Raw genomic sequence first — 20,438 nt, 5'->3', positions numbered from 1 at the left:
CCACACAAGGTTAGAAAGTGTTCAGATATAGCTCTGGAGGTCCTAGATAACTGGTTTATCCCCAACACAGGAAGAGAGGAATCCATATACCAAACTCCAGCCCTTCTCTCTTTGCTAGAGATGTCCTTCCTTTTCTCCTAGATTGCTACCAATATCTTCTCTTTTTAGTGATGTAGGTTTCTGTCCATGAAAGCCCACATTACTTCCTAGGATCAGTCAGAAATGAGGATGAGGTCTGTCAGGGGCAGGGGTGTTTTGAGGAGATTGGGAAAGGTCTTCTTCCATCCACCACAGGAATCCCTGAAAAGTATTACTTTGGTTTAAGCATTGCCCTCTCAAGCTCTTTTTTGATTTCTCTTTTATGGCTTAGTTGTACCAGATCTCAAACTATATTACAAAATTGTAATCATCAAAACAATCTGATACTGACTAAGAAATAGAGTAGTGGATCAGTGGAATAGATTAGGTGCACAATATATAGTCATTTACTAATGACCATAATAACCTATTGTTTGATAAACCCAAAGATTCAAGTTTTGGGACAAGGACTCACTATTTGACATAAATTCCTGGGAAAACTGGAAAACAATTTGGCAGGAACTAAGTATAGACCAATATCTTACACTGTATACCAAGATAAGGTCAAAATAGGTACATGATTTAGACATAAAGGGTGATACTATAAGCAAATTAAGAAAGCATAAAATAGTTTAGCTATCAGATCTAGGGATAACAGAAGAATTTATGACCAAATGAGAACGACAGCATTATGAGATGTAAAATGGATAATTTTGATTACATTAAATTAAAAAGGTTTTGCACAAACAAAACCAATGCAGCCAAGATTAGAAGGAAAGCAGAAAATGGGGCGGGGGGGGGGGGGGGGTGGGTGTAATTTACAATAAGTTTCTCTTGCTGTAAATATAAAGGCCTCATTTCTCAAATATATAGAGAACTGAGTCAAATTTCTAGGAATACAAGTCATTCCCCAATTGACAAATGGTTAAAGGATATGAATAGGCAGTTTTCAGATGAAATAATCAAAGCTATCTATAATCATATGAAAAGATGCTCTAAATCACTATTGCTTAGAGAAATGCAAATTAAAACAACTTTGAGGTACTACTCCATACCTATCAGATTGGCTAATAAGACAGAAAAGGAAAATGACAGATGTTGGAGGGGATGTGGGAACACTGAGAAATGAATGCATTATTGGTAGAATTGTAACTGATCCAGCCATTCTGGAGAACAATTTGGAACTATGCCCAAAGGGCAAGAAAAACATGCATACCCCTTGACCCAGCAACAGCACTGCTAGGTCTATATTACAAAGAGATTAAAAAAAAAGGAAAGGACCTATATGTACAAAAAATATTTAGAGCAGCTCTTTTTGTGGTGGTGAAGAATTGGATATTGAGGGAATGTCCATCAGCTGGGGAATGACTGAACAAGTTGTGGCATATGATTGTGATGGAAAACTATTGTGCTATAAGAAATGACCAGCAGGGTGCTTTTAGAAAAGCCTGGAAAGATTTACATGAACTGATGCTAAGTGAAGTGAAAACATTGTACACAGTAACAGCAATATCGTATGATGATCAACTGTGAATGACTTAACTATTCTGAACAGTATGATAATCTAAGACAATTCTGAAAGACTCATGACAAAAAATGCTATTTACCTCGAGAAAGAACTGATGGAGTCTGAATACAGATCAAAGCATACTTCTTTAAAAACTTTATTTTTCTTGTGGATTTTTTTGGTCTGTGTTTTCTTTCACAACATGACTAATATGGAAATATGTTTTGCATGACTGCATGTGTATAACTACATGAAATTGTTTGTCTTCTGAATTGGGGGAGGGGAGGGAGGATGGGAGAGAATTTAAAACTCAAAATTGTAAAAATAAAGGTTAAAAATGTGTTCATATGTAATTGGGAAAAAATAAAATATTTAAAAAGGAAAAAATAATTCCCTTTGAGGGAGAAACACATCTAGCTTCTAGAACTTTAGGGTGAATTAGTTAGTTTACCAGGTTTGTTCCTAACAGAGGCAATAAAGACAACTGAAAAGCAGACCCAATTCAGCCTAGTTCTCATTTTTTACTAAGGGCTCCATTCTGTGAAAAGGAGACATTCTATGGGCTGGTGGTACATCTAGAAGTCTATGTGGTAGTGGGTGATAGGCAAGAGAGGCAGAGTGGAACGCTCACAACCATCTCCTTAAAGAATTAAACTCTCATCATGAGGGTAGAGGAGGGGTCGAAGTACATAGTTATCTTCTTTCCCATTCAATATGTTTAACCTCTTCTGCTCATTACCTGGAATAGGCAAAGAGCTAACATAAGCATCAGAATCCATAAGTTAATTATCTTCTAAATGTATTGCAATCCAAGGGACAGCAACTGTCTCTCCTGCCAAGCTCTCTACATCTTCGCACCAGAAAGTAGAGTGTGCCTCTGCTCAGTTCTCAGCTACCCCTTCTTCAATCCACTTTAAATAAAGAGGGTTTCCTTGGTCGATGGGTAGGCTGAAGAGCTCAGGAATCTCAAAAGGATGAATTGATCTAAAGAAAGGAAAAAGAGCTGAGTAAGGATGGTTGGAGATATCTCTTGAGAAAGAAGCTTTGAGATCTTCATAGATAGGCGCACTTCATCTAATGTCCATTAGCCAACAGCTGTTCAGTAGATCATACTGGGTTGTGTTTTGTTTAACCTGTGGCCTCTGTCCTCGTCAAGGTTCCTGACCCACAGAGTGAAGGAGGCTTTTGCTCTCTAATATTTACAGGATCTGTGACTTCATCACTGGAGTATCAGAGCAGATCACAGCTCATCTTGGACCTAATAAATTAGTCTCAGAGAATGGCTGGGGCTCAGGGGAATGAGGTGACTCCCCTACAACTAGTTAGTATCATAGGAAGAGTCTGAAGCTGGGTCTTTCTGACTTCAAGTCCAGCATTCTATTCAATATACTATGTTGCTTCTCTTTGTGTCACACACACACACACACACACACACACACACACACACACACCCCACTAAGTGGAATGCTTGTTGCATGCACAGGCTCCATTAAGCATCCTGCCTTAGGTTATATTTGTGCCATTGATCAGATTCAGCTCCTTGACCAAACAGCTGAAGGAAAGGGATTAGAGATAAGCTGATGGAAAGAGAGAAGTCTCACCTGATGTAGTTAGAGAGTTCGTGTATTTTTGAAGTCTTCGTTTTCACTAACTGTTCAAGAGAAACATCAATCTTTCATAAATTCATTTCCAGATCATGTGATATCAGTTTCACTTCTGATGAGCTAGGGGGTGCAGCTTTTCTCCCTGACTATGAAATTATGGATTTCCTCTGAGGTCCTCAGGAATGACCCAAGCACTTGTACACAAAACTTGGCAGAGGTGGAAATATGCCCCTTCCTCATCTATAAAATAAAAGGGGTCACACTAAGTGATTTCTAAGGCCCTTTCCTGCTTGAATATTGCATGTTATTAGGTCCATTTCAGCACTGACATTCTATATTCTAAGGTTTCTTTCACTCTTAACATTTTATGACTTTATGAAACTTCTGCTTTAAAAATTGAAAATGATAAAGAAGGGGTGGGGTGTTTCTCTTCATTACTCACTGCACCTTGCCTCAGACCCCTTAGATCTAGACTGGTACTCACACTTACCAAAAGGATTTCAGTGGCTTCTTCAATCTCTCCCTTCCAAAAGTACCTAGAAGAGTTAACAAAATTATAGAAAAATATTATCCTGCTTTAAGGTTAGGCAGAGCTCTCCTGAAATGCCATTCCCCTAACCCTATACCATCAGCTCATTCCTTGCTAATGACTAAGATGGGGGAAGCTAGGTGGCTCAGTAGATAGAATATTAGCCCTGGAGTCAGGAGGACCTGGGTTTAAATCTGACCTCAGACATTTGACACTTACTAGCTGTGTGACTCTGCAAGTCACTTAACCTCAATTGCCTCACAAAACAGAAAGAAATAAAAGGGTAAGGAGATGGGGAGAGGATAAGGGAGGGATAGGGAATAGGATAAGGTGGGGCATAGAAGGGTGTGTAGATTAATGGGAATGGAATAAAGAGGGAACAACATATATATTTAGAAGGGTATAAAAATCTTCTAAATTCAGAAAGAAATAAGAGGCTAAGGGGATAGGGTGGAGGGAGAGGATAAGGAAGGGATTCTTGAAGGGTGAGCAGGTTAAGGAATAGGAGGGCAAGGTAGTGGGTAGAAGCAAAGTAGAGGAGTGAGGAGGAATAGGAATAGGGTGAGAAGGATAGTGAGAAAAATATGTGACAAGTAATTATAGTTTAGAAAGTGAATGGGATGAATTTACCCACAAAATGGAAACTGACAGCAGATTAAAAATTGGAACTTAACAATATGTTGCTTTCAAGAAATGCTATAAAAATTAGAGCTACACACAAACATAAAATAAATATCAGGACTAGAATTTATTATGTAAAAAAAACAGGGATAGTAATCATGATCTCAGACAAAGTTAAAGCTAAAATCAGATTTAATCAAAAGAGAAAAATAGAGAAACTATACCAAGTGTCAGCCATATTAATCAGTAATTTTAGACCATATAAAATAACTAGACAGTATTAAAAAAAAGGAGAGTAAACCTATCAAAACAGACCCAGGAACTATGCAAATATAAACACAAAACACCTTTCATACAAAGTTAGATCTAAATAATTGAAGTAATATTTATTGTGAATGGGTAGGTAAAGCTAATATAATAAAAATGACAATTTAACCTAACTAATCTATTTATGTAATGCCATCTCAACCAAATTACTAAGGAATTATCTTATTGGGTCAGAAAAATAATAACAAGTTTCATGTGGAAGAGCAGAGGGTCAGGAACTTAAAGGAAACCAGAGGAAAAAAAGATGTGAAGGAACTAGATTCAGTAGTATCAGACCTTAAACCATATTAGGAGGTGAGAGCAGTGTTGAAGTGTAAAATGGGTAATTTTGATTACTTTAAATAAAAATTTTCCTGTATAAATAAAACCTATATAGCCAAGAATAGAGAGAATGCAGAAAATTGGGGAGGAAATGCTCATAGACAATCTCTCAAATAGAATGTGATTGGGTCAGAATATTGGTGTGATGTAGGAAATGATGAGCTGGTGGATTTGGGCTTATGAAGAAAGATACTATCCACCTTCAGACAAACAGATGACAAGTGGAAATAAGCATAATACAGCTGTATGTATGTGCATTCAAGTATTTATGTGTATATATGTGTATGTTTATGGATATCTATGTATGTGTATGTATATATGTGTGTGTGTATACACTTAATTGTAGCCTTCTTGGTAGTGGGGAGGAAGGGGGGAAAGTAAAGTAAAAAGTACACCAGCAGAAGACAAATGAAAACATACTAGGAAGCAAAGAAAAGATGGACAGCTTTGAAAATTATGTGCAATATTAATTATAATGGTTTTCTTGAAATGGAAATTTATTGCTTTATATTGAATCCTCTTCTGTTCTGCTGTGTACATGACAATGTATTCTTTTCTTTTCGTATTTTGTATTTAAGTTTAAATTTTAAAACTTTTTAAAAAAATTACTAAGATGAGAAGGAAATTTTAAAACCTCCCTACCCCCTTTAATAAGGATTTCTAACCATAAAGAGATAGAATATAAAATCCTAGAATCTTGGGGCCAGAAGGGACCAGAAGAGACTGTACTTTTTTTCTTTATTTGGGAACTTCCTATATAGAATCAAGTTTGGATATTTCTGGTGACAGAGAACTCACTAATTCCTGTTATATTTTTGGACAACTCTGTTAGTAAGTTCTATCTTTAAAGGAACCCAAATCTGCTTTCTTGTGACTTCCTCCTATTGTCCCTAGTTCCATAGAGAATAAGGAAGCTTACTCCGTGCACTTTACATATTGGAAGACAAGTAATCCTATCCCTCCCTTTTTTCCTGCCTCCCCCTTCTTCAGGCTATTTATTCTAGTTTTCTATGTAGCTACTCATATGACATAGTTTCCTAGGTTCCTGGCCATACTACTGCTCACCCACCCTCCAGGTCACGGTATCCTTCTTAGAGGGTGTCACTAAGAAGTAGACAAAAAAGTACATGGTCAGAGCAGCAAATTAGGAAGATTAGTTCAGCATCAGTATCAAGGATAGATTGGATAGGAAATAGGGTAAAGGCAGATCACCACAAAAGGCCCTGTGGTAGCCTGGAAAGGGAAGAATTGGTTTTAGAATCAGCAAACTTGTGTTTAGATATTGGCTCAGCTACTTACCTATGTAACCTTAGGTAATTCAACTAACCCCTCTGGGTTTTAATTTCCTTATTTTAAAGAAAGGGAGGGGAGTGGACTAGGTGATCTCTAAAGTCACTTCTGGTACCAGATCATATGATAAGTAATGTCTCTTAAGGCATTCAGCACAATGGTAGTATAGGCGTACCCTTTGTTAAGGCCATTAATTGGTAGAGCAAGAAGTGAGTAAAGAGAAAATGATGTTATAAAGGGATGTGAGCCTCATAGGAAAGAGTGATGTTAGAAATCTAATAGCAAGATTTAGTTATAACCAAAGATGTGCTGGAGCCAGCTCAAACTGGCCTCACAAGAGCAGATTGTTAAATTTTCATTGGGAGTATTTATGCCTCAAAAATTGGCAAAAGCTAAAAATCAGGGCTTGGATTCTGTTGTTGTTATTGATTGTCTGGATTTAAGAACATGGCAGAGTAAATATTAATAATGCCGATTGAACTTAAATGTATCCTGCTGCCTTTTTTCCCTGTGGAGAGCTAGTTGTTAAACATTTACCAGTACACCTTTGGTTATAATATATTAACTACTTTCTAGTAAAATGATGTCAGTTGGGGCAATGATATACAGCAAGTGTCTGGTTATGATTAATGGTGAAATGTGTGATTCAGGCAGTAAAAGTGATGGGTTCTGAGGCAGAGGAAAACACTGAAAGCTGTAGAGGAAAGGGAAAGCTGTGTGAAAAAAAGGATCTGAGATGGACCTTACAGAATACAGAAGGAGTAAAGAGGGTATTACAGCATGCATTCCAGCATTAGCCATGTGATATGTGTGGGAAGACAATGAAGAGATACCAATTTAAATGGATCAGAGGCTTCACATAAGAGCATAGTAGGAAATACATTTGGCCAGGCTATAGAAGCCCTTAAATGCCAGGGGGAGGAAACAACCATTGTGTGAGGGACCCAATTTCCCAGTAGTGTGCAAGAATCCTGACATGTCATAATTCACAGATTATTAAAGCTGGAAGGGACTTTAGAAATCATCTAGTACAATACTCTCATATTTTTTAAAATGTTTATTGATATATTTCATTTTTACATTATTTTTTATTTCTAAACATATCCCTTCTTTCTCCACTCCCCAGGGAGCTCTCCTTTGACACAATTAAAAAAAAGGAAAAGAAATTTAGCAAAAATAACCAATATATCAACTGAGCCTGTATACCCAGTGCTCCAAATCCATAGGGCCTTACCTCTGGAAGGAAGATGAGGAGGAGGAGGAGAAGGAAGAGGAGAAAGAAGAGGAGGAAAAGAAAGAGGAGGAGGAAAAGAAGAAAGAGGAGAAGAGAAAGAGATGAAAAAAGAGGAGGAGGAAGAAGAAAAAAGCTGCATTTTTTCCTTTCTTCTTCTAGGACATTGTTGATTGTTAGAATTACACAGCATTCAGTTTCCTCCCCCCCCCCACCCAACCTATCTGGTTAGGGTGCAGTGTAAGGTACTGGACTTGGAGTCAGAGGATCTGGGTTTGAGTTCAGAATTCTCAGCTTACTGCCTGTGAGCTTTCAGGCTGGACTTCATCTATTTTGACCTCCGATTTTATTTAGATCAGATGAGGGGGATGGACTAGAACAGGGTTCTTAACCTTAGACCCATTACTTAGTTTAAAAGAATTTTTTTTTATAACTATTGCCATGTAGTTGGTTTCCTTTGTAACCTGATATACTTCATTTTATGCATTCAAAGGGGTCCATAGGCTTTACCAGACTGCCAGAGGGAAACCTTTGCCAAACCAAAAGGTTTAGACCCTTCTCTAGCCTCAAAGATCTTTTCTTCTAGAAGTCCCTTCCAGTTCTCAATCCTGTCTTTATCTTGGGAGTGATGGGGAGCTTTGGAAGGGTTTGGAGCAAGTGAATGCCACAGCAAAATGATCAGTTCCTAGTACTGGTGTTGTTCTGGGTTCTCAGACAGGCTTCTCTGAGGGCTCCTGGGGTGAACAGCATGGAGATTATAATGCTAACCCACAGCCCAGCCTTGCCCACAGCCCCTTCCCCAGTGCCAGCGGTGGGAACTGGGAGAGACAGCAGGCCCTACTCACAGAGAGGAGGCCCTCGGCAGGATATTCACACAGGCAGCCAGCTTCTTATCTAGGATGGTCCTGCGGCAGAGAGAGGAGGGGGAATGTGAGCGATTCAGAAAACAATTCTTTGCCAAAATCCAGTATCTTTGACCTGTGGACTGGCCTCTTGGGGATAAACTTAGTCAGCTCCAAGCAGGAGTATGCTGTTAAATGTTTATTAACCATCTTTCTAAAGAAAAAAAAAAACACTGTAAATAAGACATACTTTTAAGTTTAAGCTGCATTATTATCATTTCCTCCATCACTTCTTAAATCTAGGCAATCAACAAAACAATCTCCCAAGCCCTGACTTATAGCATTTGTCAATATCTAAAGTGCAAATGCTCCCAAAGAAAATTTAACAATCAGCAGCCTGGTTGGAGCTAACCCCAGTACACCCTTAACGCCAACGATGGGTGCTAGGGAGAACAACCTCTTCTTCCCTTGAGGCCTAGTGAAAAAGGAGCCCCTCAGAAAAGCCTTGCCCATTGGAAGAAGAGGTTGTTAAAAGTTTTAAAGAGTGTCGTGGGAGAGAAAAACCTATAGCCCAAGAAGGCAGGGGCAGGAATTATCACAACACTTGCTCGATAGGGTTTTAAGCTTTACAGAGTGTTTCCATGTTGTGGTGAGGTAGAAAATACAAATGCCACTAGCCCCATTTTAAAGATGAAGAGACCGAGACTCAGAAAGGTGTTATGATTAATCCAAGATCACACAGCTGGACGGTGACAGAACCAGGACTCTAACCAAGGTTTTCAGGACTACAAGCTCCAAGTCTAATTCTCTTTCCATCATGCCATGCTGCTGTACCATTTCAAAGCCCGGGGAGCCTTAGTTTGATGTCTCTGTCAAGCTTAAAATGTGCGCCCAGTAGAATGAACTTTTTTCTGTTGTATTAACTGAGTCTCTCTGTCCTGTTTGAACTGACCTATTTTCTCCTCTCTCAAATGCTAGTCTGAGCAGTGCTCTAGTTCACTTATCCCATTAAAGTAGCACTAACAACACGGCCCTAGCTTTCTGCCACTCTTAGAGGGGACACTAAAATTCCAGCATCTAAATAAATCTTTTAATTGCATTAAGGAGGGTGAGGGGGCAGTCTTGTTTCTACAGCAACTGCTGGACAGTTTACTCACTTCAGACAGCCAAGCTCCAGGATTAATCTCAATTTGCTTAATCAGAGATGGGTGGCAGTCCAGGAGTCAGGACTGAGTGGCAAGGAAAAAAAACATTTAACCTGAAGAAAGGTCAAAGCAGCACAACACCGTATGATGGGGGTGGGGAATGTTGAACTTGGTTTCGTAGAATCTGTCTTATTCTCAGCTCTACTAGTTATTTACCTGTGTGACCTTTGGCCAGTCACTTCTCCCTGGGCTTCACTTTCCTCATCTGTAAAAAATAAATCTGACTTATACCAAATGGATGATCTCTAAGGTCTCTGCCACCTCTAAATCCTATTTTTCTAATAGCTCATGATTCTGCCCAAGGGCAAATGGCTCAGCTCACTAACCATGAGGGGAAGGTTGAATGACTCAGCTCCGCTGCCAGGTCAGATCTCACAACAACTGCCCATCCCCCAACCCCTGGCCACTTGGGGGAAATGTCTAATGTTGTTATTGGACTTAAATTCAAAACACACACACACACATCAATAAGTCATGTAAGAATTAGCCAGGCCCTCCTTCTGTACTCAGGAAATAAAAGACTAAACAAAAGCTCTTCCAGACAAGGGAACAGGTTTGCTGGCCACACGCCACCCGTAACTAGAATATGTACAAGTTGGTAGCCCTTAGGAAGAAGAGCTCAGCTCCCTTTCCCAGTAACTTTGGTGACTATGTTCTTGGCCCTGGAACATAAGTTAATGCTTTGGGGCAACAGAAAGGAACAGAGAGAGAGAAGACAGAAGGCTATAACTTGGCACCCTGTTTTCAGTCCTCTTGGGGGATGCAAACTAGGAAAGTGTCCTGAATAAGTGACAAGTTAAAGGTGGAGTAAATGCTACTGCAGTTTAGGAAAAATGTCCCAGAAACCTAGACAAGATGGGGGGAGGCTCCCCCATTAAGGACATGAGACTTGTGTCTATGGGGAAAAAAACCTTTGTTGGCTGTCTCCCAGGGAAGCAGGGCATAGTAAGGGACTGAGCCCTTGCCTTTTGTCCCATAGCCTGACCTCATAAGGAAGGGCACTCCAAAAACCAGAGGAAAAAGTGTCCAACCATGATCGGCTTTATCTCAGTTACCAGAAAAAGTTTTAACTTTGGGCAAGTCACTCAACCTCTCTGGGTCTCTTGTTTCCCCACTTGTAAAATAAGTGTGTTGGACTTCATGGCCTCTAAGGTCTTTTGTAGCTCTAAGCTATGATCCTGCAAGTGTCTCCCAGATAAAGTCTCTCTTGCATGCTTTCTTGGAAAGGCTGTGGGTTCAGATCTATGAAAAGGTAGAAGGAAACTTAGAGATAGATTAACCTATATCACCCTCATGATCTTCTAATCTGTAAAAAGGGGGAAATAAAATTTTCACTTACCTCTTCAGAGTTGTGAGAAAAATGCTTAAAGCACAATAAAAATGTGAGATATTATCCTTATAGGATAATAAGATTTAGAGCTGGAATCCTAAAAGTCATCTGGTTCAAACCCTTTCATTTTACAAATTAAGAAACTAAGGTCTAGAGAAAGGAAATGACTTACCCACAGTCATACAATGAGGTAATGTCAGAAGTGACACTAGAACCTAGGTCCAATGATTGACACACCCATGCTCTGAGGACAAAATGCGATCCCAGAGGAACAACTATATGGTCTACCCTAACCTTGCCCCTCAGAAAATCCTGTGTATCCAGAAAGTTTCTGGGACTAGTTTCTTTACTGTGTGTTTCTGGACTTAGAGAACACAGGTCCCCATGGGGAATAGTGGGAGAGTCACATAGAACAGGGCAGGGGTGAAGTAGGCATTGAATAATTCATGTCTTGCCTCATGAATAGTGTTACTGTGTACTACAGGCCAATAGGGCCACTGGTCCTATGTTCCCTCCAAATTAAATATTAATATGAAGAAATTGAAAAGAAAAGACTCAATAAGGAAAAATGAAGCCAAGGCCAGAGTTGATCTGACCTTAACTGCCACTGTCATGGCCACTAAAGGCCATTTAGCTCCAAGAAGGTTGGGGGTGTGTTATTTTTTTTTTCTTTTTTGAGCATTGCAAAAAAAGTTGGGCTGTGAATTAGGAAGGACAGGGCCCAAACAGGCCAGGTTGGGCCATTCTCCAGCTCTCTTTGTAGCTATTTTCTTTATTGCTGTCTTTTAATACTGTGCAAGGTTATCTTGGGCTATCAGAAGAGGAAATAGACTTGTTCTACTTGGCCGCAGAGGGCAAAACTCAAAGCAATAGGAAGTTACAGGAATGCAGATTTTGGTTTGGCATAAGAAATAATTTCCTACCAATGGGCCCCATCTCCTGTGGAATGACCTACCTCAGGACTTAGGGGGTTACCCCATCAAACTAGCTGGCCACTTGATGGGAATTCTGTAAAGAAGATTCATGCTTCTGACTGGGGCTGGATGGGATGACCTCTAAGATCACTTCCCATTCTAACATGCTGTATTCCCAGTTCTAACATTTTGATTCAATTAACCCTGAGGGAATTGAGAAGATTAGGACACCAAGTGGTTAATTGTGGGAATTGAGTGAACCACACTGATTCTATCTTCTGATTCAATTGTGGAGCTAGCTTAGTTTCTATTCAATTATGGGTCTAGTCCAATTTCTGTATTGTGAGAAAACTTTATTCAATTATGGGAAGTGGGAGAAAACTTTATTGCATTATTTGAACCCAACCCTGTGTGGCTGGGAAATTGGATCACCTCTACCTGCTATGTAGAGACCCTTAACGAAGGACCTAGGGATGCTGACCAAGAACTCAGCCAGATCTAAAGATTGACACAAGTTTTCTCACAATTGTACATCTCAAGTAACTCATATGTCTTATCTGAAAACTGGCCCCATACTGACTGATCAGTTTACACTTAGGGAGAGTGGGACACCTCTTTTTCACCTGTTCATTCTTCTACCCCCCTCAACTTGGGAAGTCCCTAATCTTTCACACAATTAGAAATCAGATTACCTAATGTTGTATCATTTCCTTTTAATTAATTGGCCCTATTTGTTTAACTGTTTTTAATGTATAAAAGTCTGTCTCCCTCTGTATTCCAGGCCCAGTCCTAAGCTGAGAAAGGGCCTTGGTCTCAATTTGTTAGGCAATTGGCATTCATTGCTTAATAAATCAATATGCCCAGAAGGTCAAACCTTTGTTTTCCTCAGTCATTTCCTCTTTCATCCACCACATCCCCTAAAGAAAAACTGACAGTAGAGAAGTCCTTAAATACTTTAAATACTCTTGAAGGAATATGAACCCCAATTATAGGACTTCTTTCCATTTGACATGAATTAGCATCTCTGAGGTTGAATCTGGAAAATTTTAAAAAGTCAATTTAAAATATGAACTTCAGGATGTGTGTGTGTGTGTGTGTGTGTGTGTGTGTGTGTGTGTATTAGGGGGTCTAATACACTGGTCTAGTGGAAAGAATAGTGCTATTAGAATGAAATGACTTGGATTTGTTTCCTGGCAATGACAATTACTAGCCATGTTCAAAGCAAGTCACCTCACCTTTCTGAGACCCAATTTCTCCATCTGTAAAATGAGGATGGTACTTGTACTCCCCCTATCTCACGCTGAAAATCTTGAAGTACTATATAAATAGTTATTGTCATTATTATTGTTCTAACACCAGTACTTGTGTAGTTAGTAGAAAGAGCATTGGATTACAGAGATAGGTAGGGGAACCTAGGTCTTGGTTCCAGGTCTTCCAGTTTCATCATCTGTAAAATGGGAATAATAGTACTCACCCCTGCCTACTTCACAGAGATGTTTTGAGGATAAAATGGGAAAAAATACGAAAGTGATTTGAAAATTATAAGGTGAAATTATTTGTTATAAGGAATGGCTCTCTGGGAGGGGGAAGAGGAAGGATATAGTGTGAAAAGTGGTGAAATTTAGGCTATGTAAAAACAAGGGACACCAATAAATTGTTTTTTGAAAAAGAATACCATAAAGTACTATAAAATACTACTATAAAGTAGTATTCAAAGAAAAGAGCTTATGATTATAAATAACACTACTTCACCTGAGTCTTTCAAAGACCATTGCTAACTGATTACCTAAATAAAAACAGCAATAGCATCTTACATTAGTATAGGGCAAATGAAATAATATATATGAAGTGCTTTGCAAACCTTATCCCACAATACGAATGTGAGCTATTATTGTTATTTATCTTGTAGGCCATTTCTTTTCACAGAGACCAAAGGGTCCATCAAATCATATCCCCTTGACTCCAAAATGTATAGGGCTGAGTAGTTTTAGCCTAGAGAGGGAACAAACAGAACCCCACTCCTAAGGCAATACAACAGCTCTGACATCTTCGAGCCCATGAAACGGACCCCTAAGCCCTATATCTCATCACTCTACCTTGCTATGTCTTTGGCGATCTGCTCATTGGGGCAGTTGACAAAGGCAACCGAGTGAGTCCCAGAGAGGTAACTGCCAGTAACCACTGAGTGGAGTTCGAGGCTGATGGTCCTCAGCATAGGGTATGACAGGATGAAGGCCATCACCACCTAGAGAAAAGTAAGGGGACATGGGTCAAGACTGCCTATGTCTATTCAGTCCTTCAGAGAAACATAAGCTTTGTGGGACCACATTCATTCATTCATTCACTTATTCATGCATTGAGGCAGATGGTTGTGCAGTGGATAGAGGTTTGGGTCTGGGATTAGGAAGACCAGAATTCAAATCTGGCCTCAGGTACTTACTAGTTGTGTGACCTTAGGCAAGTCACTTAATTGCTGCCTGCCTCAGTTTCCCCAACTGTAAAATGGAGATAATAATACCATCTACCTCTCAGGATTATTGTGAGGGTTGAATGAGATGATATTTGTAAAAAGTCCCTAACACAGTGCCTGGAACAGCAGGTGTAACACAAATGTTTTCCCTTCCGTTCATCCAACAAGCACTTATTAAGCATCTCCAGTGTATAAAACATTGTGTTAGGAACTAGAGAGATACAAAGTTTGGATAAAACATGGTCCCTGCCTTCAGAGAGCTTATAATCTCATAGATGGATAAAACACAAACATGCAATGTTACAGGGTAAATGCACTAAATAGTTGCATAACAAGCTACTATGTGAGGACCAAACGTAAGGGTCGATACTCACAAACGGAATTAGAACCTTTAATTTTTTTTTTTTTGCTCCATCCCCTAACCTACTTTAAGATCATGGTATCTGCATTGGCCCAGTACCTGCCTTGAGATTCTCTTGATTTCTTCAGCCTAAATCACATATCTGCCTGTCTTACAGACTCACATGATCTCAGAGTTGGAAAGGATCTCAGAGAATATCTATCTGGTCCAAACTCTGCCTGAACAAAAACACTCTCTAAAATCTCCTCCCCAATGTCGTCATTTAGTCTTTGCTTGAATACTTCCAGTGATGGGAAACTCATTGCCCTCAGCTACAGCTCATTGCACTCGAGTATAGCTTGAAATGTTAGAAAGTCATTCCTTACATCAAGCTTAAATCTGTCTCTCTGAAACTTCCACTCACTCACCGCTCTTAGTTTTACCCCATAGAAATAAACAGAAAAGGTCAAATCCTTCTTTCACATGGAGGCTTTCCAAATACTTGAAGACAGTTATCATCTGAGTCTTCTGTTCCCCATGCTAAATACACCTACTTCCTTCAACCCATCATCATATGACATGTTCTCAAGGCCCTTCAATATTCTATGTGTCCTCCTCTGTACTTTCTCCAGCCTATCAGCGTCCTTCCTAAAATGTGCCACCTCCGGTTGAGCACAGTATTCTAGATGTGCTCTGAGAAGGGCAAAAGACATTGGGAATATCACTTCCCTAGTTCTATACCTTTTTTGCTTAATATAGCCTAAAGTCTCATCAGCTTTATCCATTAAAACTCCCTTCAGACAAACTCCTATCCAACCACATCATTACTATCATGGAACTGTGAAGCTGATTTCTGGAAGCCGAGTGTCTAACTCCAGCTTCTTCTGACCAGAGAATATGTCTGATTATATATTCCTCCCACTCTCAATTCTAAAACGTACACCAGATGGAGTAGTGGCCATGAGTTCTGTCAGAGTACCTGGATTCAAATCCCATGTTTGATTGATATGGACAGTCCATATGACTTGGGCAAGCTTAACTTCTTTGGGACTCAGAAAATAAATCAAAGAGATTGGGTAAGCACTAAGGTCTATTCCAAGTCTAAATCCTATGATCCTAAGTGTGTAACCCTGGGCAAATCACTTAGCTACTCTGAGCCTCAGTTTCCTTATTTGCAAAATATAGATAATATTAACTATCCTACTCACCTCATTGGGCTTTTAGGAGGCTCAAAACAAACTTAGCTGCTCTGAGCCTCAACTTTCTGATTTGTAAAATATAGATAATACTATCTATCCTACATAGCTCATTGGGTTTTTATGAGACTCAAAATAGGAAAATTGCTATTAAAGGACTTCATAAAGTATTTTTACTTAATTTTTCAAAGTCCTTTAACATCTATTTTCCCATTATACAAATGGGATATATGATTATTTTAGTAAGAAGTAATGTTAAGTATCACATACATGTTGAGAACAAATATTAAAATCTTCAAAAAAGAGACTTCCCTTCATTTCCTCAGTGTGTACCTCTAGAGCTCTCTGGAAGGACTCCAGTATTTTGGCCACCTCTGGATCTCCACCCTCTTTCCCTGGCCTTGCTCAAATCCATTTCTGTTCTCCCTCTCTTGCTCCCCAGTCTCTCTGCGTTTGGCTGGCTCCTGTCTTCTGGCAGGGCATGACTGCTGTCTTTATTTCTTTACTTTCTGAGTTTGACTAAATGGCAGGCTGGTTTTTTTCTCTGCCATAGCCACATCTTTCCTTTCATCTGACTCTGACTTGGCAATCCAACTGCTCTGAAATAAGACACGACCACTTGAAGAAAAGGGTCCAAATCATGAAATCTGGTAGGGTCTTTAAAAAAAAATTATTATATATTACTAAATGATAGACTATCAGAACTGAAAGGATCTTAGAACATAGAATGATAGAGCTGTGTGAAGCGATCTTAGAAATCATCTAGTCCAACCCTCTTATTTGTCAGGTAAAGAAGGATCAGTGAGAGACAGGAGACAGAAAGGATAAATTGGAACAGAATATCGGAGAGACAGAAAGTCAGAGAGTAGCAGACATTTGACCACATGCCCGGCTTTCTCATGACCCTCAGATTTCAGAGGTGCTCCAAGGGGATGTAAAGTCCAAACCGAGATCAGAGCCCTAGGGGGCCAGGCGAAGCCCAAGCAACTTCACAATCCACTTCTATCAAGAAAGCCTACTCCCCAGGCTCGGGGGACAATAAACATAACAGGAAAGAGGGAAGTTTTGAAGGTATCAGAAGCTCCATTTTGCATTTTTAAAAATTTCCTTTAATGGGATAAAATAAATGCAATAAAATTAATTTAAACGTGATTTTGATATAAAAATTTATAATGTTTTAATCTCTCTAGCCCTGACCGGTACCGGTTCCTTTTTCAGTTTTTTTACTTTTCTTGGGTTTCAGCAGGGTTTTCTCAAGCTGGGAGGAGAGGGAGGAAGACGACTCAATAGGTAGGAGGGAGGCTGTTGGTATCGCTGTCACTCCAAGGGCGAAGAAGAGGATTCCCACTATTTACCCACTGCCCCAGGGTATCGGCGGCCATTCCCAGTTCTCTCCGGCAGAGGTTGTATTTTAGAAACAGACTGGATTTGGAGTCAGAAGACCAGGTTTAGAGTTTACCATATACCACCTGTGTAACCTTGAGCTAGTTTATTGCCCTCTTTGGGTCTCGGTCTCCCCATCCGTAAAATGAGTAAGTTGAATTAGATCGCCATGGTCCCGTGGGACTTTGAATCCCCAGATCCCTAAAGTCCTAGGGAAACCCTCCCTCGGGCTGGGCACTCACCAGGAGCCAGGAGAGGCAGCCGGGGCGAAGGCAGCTCTGGGCAGCAAGCGGCGGGCAGCGCTGGGTCAGCCAGTCCATGGTGCCCTGGGGGTCAGCGGCGTGCGGTCCCCGGCTCCTGCTCGGCTGCGGCAGCGGAGCTGCCCCCGGGCGCCCCTAGGACCCCGCTGGGCTGTGCTTGGCCCAGGAGCGGGGGACTTCCAGGACTCTCGAGCCCCTCCCCTCCTGTCCTCCTGACTCCTCCTTCCAAAGGCTGTCCTGGGATTAGCGCCTAGGCTTTTCCACCTGCCGCTGCCCAGCCAGCTCCCCTCAACCTCGAGCTTGGGATTTCCTTTCTTAGTCAAACTTTCTGTACCGGAAAATTGCAGTTACAGGAGGGCCTTCGAATCAGAACAGATGGTCCTGCAGCGAGCTGAGGAGCTGGGAGCTCGAGGGTTCCATCACACGCAAATTGGATCATAGAACTCAGGGCTGGAAGGAACCTTAATGACCATCCGTCCCGTCCAATACTCGAATTTTACAGAAAGTGTCAGACTCAGAGGAGGAAACTGAGATGTCTGCATTTGGGGAGGAGGGAGAGGCCGTGACGGGCCTAAATTCATGATTTTACCCCTCAAGGAAATTAAGGTATTGAAACTCCCTCCACCAAAGTAGATCATCAACTCATTTATAATTTAGAGTCTTAAAGAGTTAAAAGGAGGCCCTGAAAAGTGATTTACCTATGTCATCCAGCATGATTTGCCTATGATTGACATATGATTTAGCTATATCATACAGCATGTGTCAGAGGCAGATCTTGAACCCAAGATTCCTGTTTCCAAGGCAGGCCCTCTAACCTTGTATCACCACAGGTTGCTGTTTCACAAATAATGATAATATCTGGTATTTATGTGGTACTTTAAGATTTGCTAAGTACTTTATATTTTCAACCTTGAGGAGCTGCTCCTGGGTTCCTATAAGAGTGGAGGGTATTACACTCACTCCCTGTTCTGTGCCTAGGCCTGCCATCTGGACAGGCTTCAATCCTGAGGAATTTGGTCTGTAATGAGGGCAGTTACTCACTTTTCTTATACTTTTTGGTTAATTAAGTCCCCACTTGGAAGCCTCAAGGATAAGTTTACTTGGAGCTTAACAGGTATGAGTCACTTCTAGGGCCTCCCCAAAGAAGGAGAGTGAAAAGGGCACCAAATGAACATTATGAATCAGGTATGGGAAAGGAAATTTATTCTTATTTTTTTTTATTTTCTTTTTTCTTCAGATTTTATTAATTTATTTATTTTTAGTTTTCGACATTCACTTCCACAAGATTTTGAGTTCCAAATTTTCTCCCCATCTCGGCCCTCTCCCCACGCCAAGATGGCAAGCATTCTGAATACCCCTTCCCCTAGTTGCCCCTCCCTTCTATTTCCCACCTCCTTCTCTTATCCCTTTCCCCTTCAATTTTCCTGTAGGTCAGGATAGAAGGGGAATTTATTCTTACATACAAAAGGAATGCTAAACACTGGATGCTCACAAATGTGAACATTCCGAAAAACAAACTTAAAATAAGATTCAGTAACTTAATTTATAATTACTGTGGCAACCTAATGGGAGATTGATAAGTAAACCTCATAGGAACATAAAAGTTTGCAGAACTGCTGATTAGGTATTTTATATTTTTGCCACAACTTTGTACTCTATTCAAACAACTCCCAGTACTGTCCAAACAATTCCCAGTAGATGTCTCCTGGTAAAGTGACCAGACTGGGGCCTATCTTTTTGTCAATGACTGTCCTTTCTAGGAGCACTTCACTAATTGCTGGAAACATTTCTCCACACTGACCCACCAAAAAAAAAGCTACAACCTGGTGAGACTTAGGACTTCCTGACCTCTCAAATGCACAAGGTCAGGTCCAATCCTGAACATTATTTCAGATTTGATACTCATATGACTAAAATCAGGAAAGAGTAAGCCCAAAAAAAGACAGCTCAACTCCAGGCTGAGGCTTACTTAATGGGAGACAGGCAGGTACTTTGATTGCCACGTACTGGCATCCAGTCATATGGAGACCAGCTACCCAACTCTCAAATAGAGCTGGAAAGGAAGAGAGAGGCCTGGGACTGGCGACTCCCTTTTGTACATTTACTGAGACATCAGTTTCTCTAGTCCACAGCCAACAAGCAGACCTGGAGTCATCTACAAGTGCAAGTCTCTCAGCAATGAGTCATACATGGCTACAATCATCCCTCCCTTCCCCCAGCTTGAACTACAAGGTTGCCTGGAACCATAAATGAGGACTTTGATCCTAATTCATGGTAGAAGAGAGGGGAATGACCCCACTATATGCACATTATTTCCTTTTGTCTTCACAATAATCTTGTTAGGTAAATACTGCAAGTATTATTATCCTGCATTTTATAAGATGAGGAAACTGAGGTACATAAAGGTAAAATAATTTGCCCTTGAGCAAACTTGCCCAAAGCTAGGTCCATGGATCATAGATAAAGTGTTGAAAGGGGCCTTAGAGGCCATCTTATGCACTATAGGCACACATGTCCACATAAACGCATGCCCACAGCTAAAGATCCATATGCATTCACATGAGTGTCCTAGCCCTGACCCTGGAGGGACAACCCCAGGAGGTTCCTGGAAACAAATATTTCTGTTTATTTATAACAGTATGACAAGGCTGAGGGTGTGTCAAATGTGGCCTTTGGCTGAGGCTGGATGGGTATCACAGCATCATAGGTTTAAAACTGTAAGGGACCTTAGAAGGGACTCCTTGTTACTTACTTTAAGAAGGGCCCATGAACCAATCAAACTACCAAAAAATTATTTTATAATGCTAGAAAAAATAATGACAAGATTCATGTGGAATAACAAAAGATCCAGAATATCAAGGGAACTAATGAAAAGAAATGCAGGGGAAGGTGGCCTAGCTGTTCCAGATCTTAAATTGTAATATAAAGCAGCAGTCATCAAAACTACTTGGTACTGGCTAAGAAATAGAGTGGTGAATCAGTGGAATAGG

The 20,438-nt window shown here is 40.4% G+C and overlaps 1 protein-coding gene across 1 annotated transcript; it reads right to left on the bottom strand.

The window, feature by feature from the left end:
* Positions 1–2,086: 2,086 nt before the first annotated feature.
* LOC114047162 (protein CutA homolog) lies at positions 2,087–17,529 on the bottom strand. Its single transcript, XM_027867930.1, has 6 exons — positions 17,431–17,529; positions 13,896–14,044; positions 8,354–8,413; positions 3,680–3,725; positions 3,187–3,236; positions 2,087–2,569 (listed from the first exon to the last, which is right to left on the bottom strand). The coding sequence occupies exons 1-6, from the start codon at positions 17,506–17,508 to the stop codon at positions 2,467–2,469; spliced, it is 486 nt and encodes a 161-aa protein (XP_027723731.1). The 5' UTR covers positions 17,509–17,529; the 3' UTR covers positions 2,087–2,466.
* Between the last annotated feature and the right edge of the window lie 2,909 nt (positions 17,530–20,438).

The sequence above is a fragment of the Vombatus ursinus genome, unplaced genomic scaffold, assembly GCF_900497805.2.
Source record: "Vombatus ursinus unplaced genomic scaffold, bare-nosed wombat genome assembly UNPS02014786.1, whole genome shotgun sequence".
NCBI lineage: Eukaryota > Metazoa > Chordata > Mammalia > Diprotodontia > Vombatidae > Vombatus > Vombatus ursinus.
This window is presented reverse-complemented; position numbering and strand designations above follow the sequence as displayed.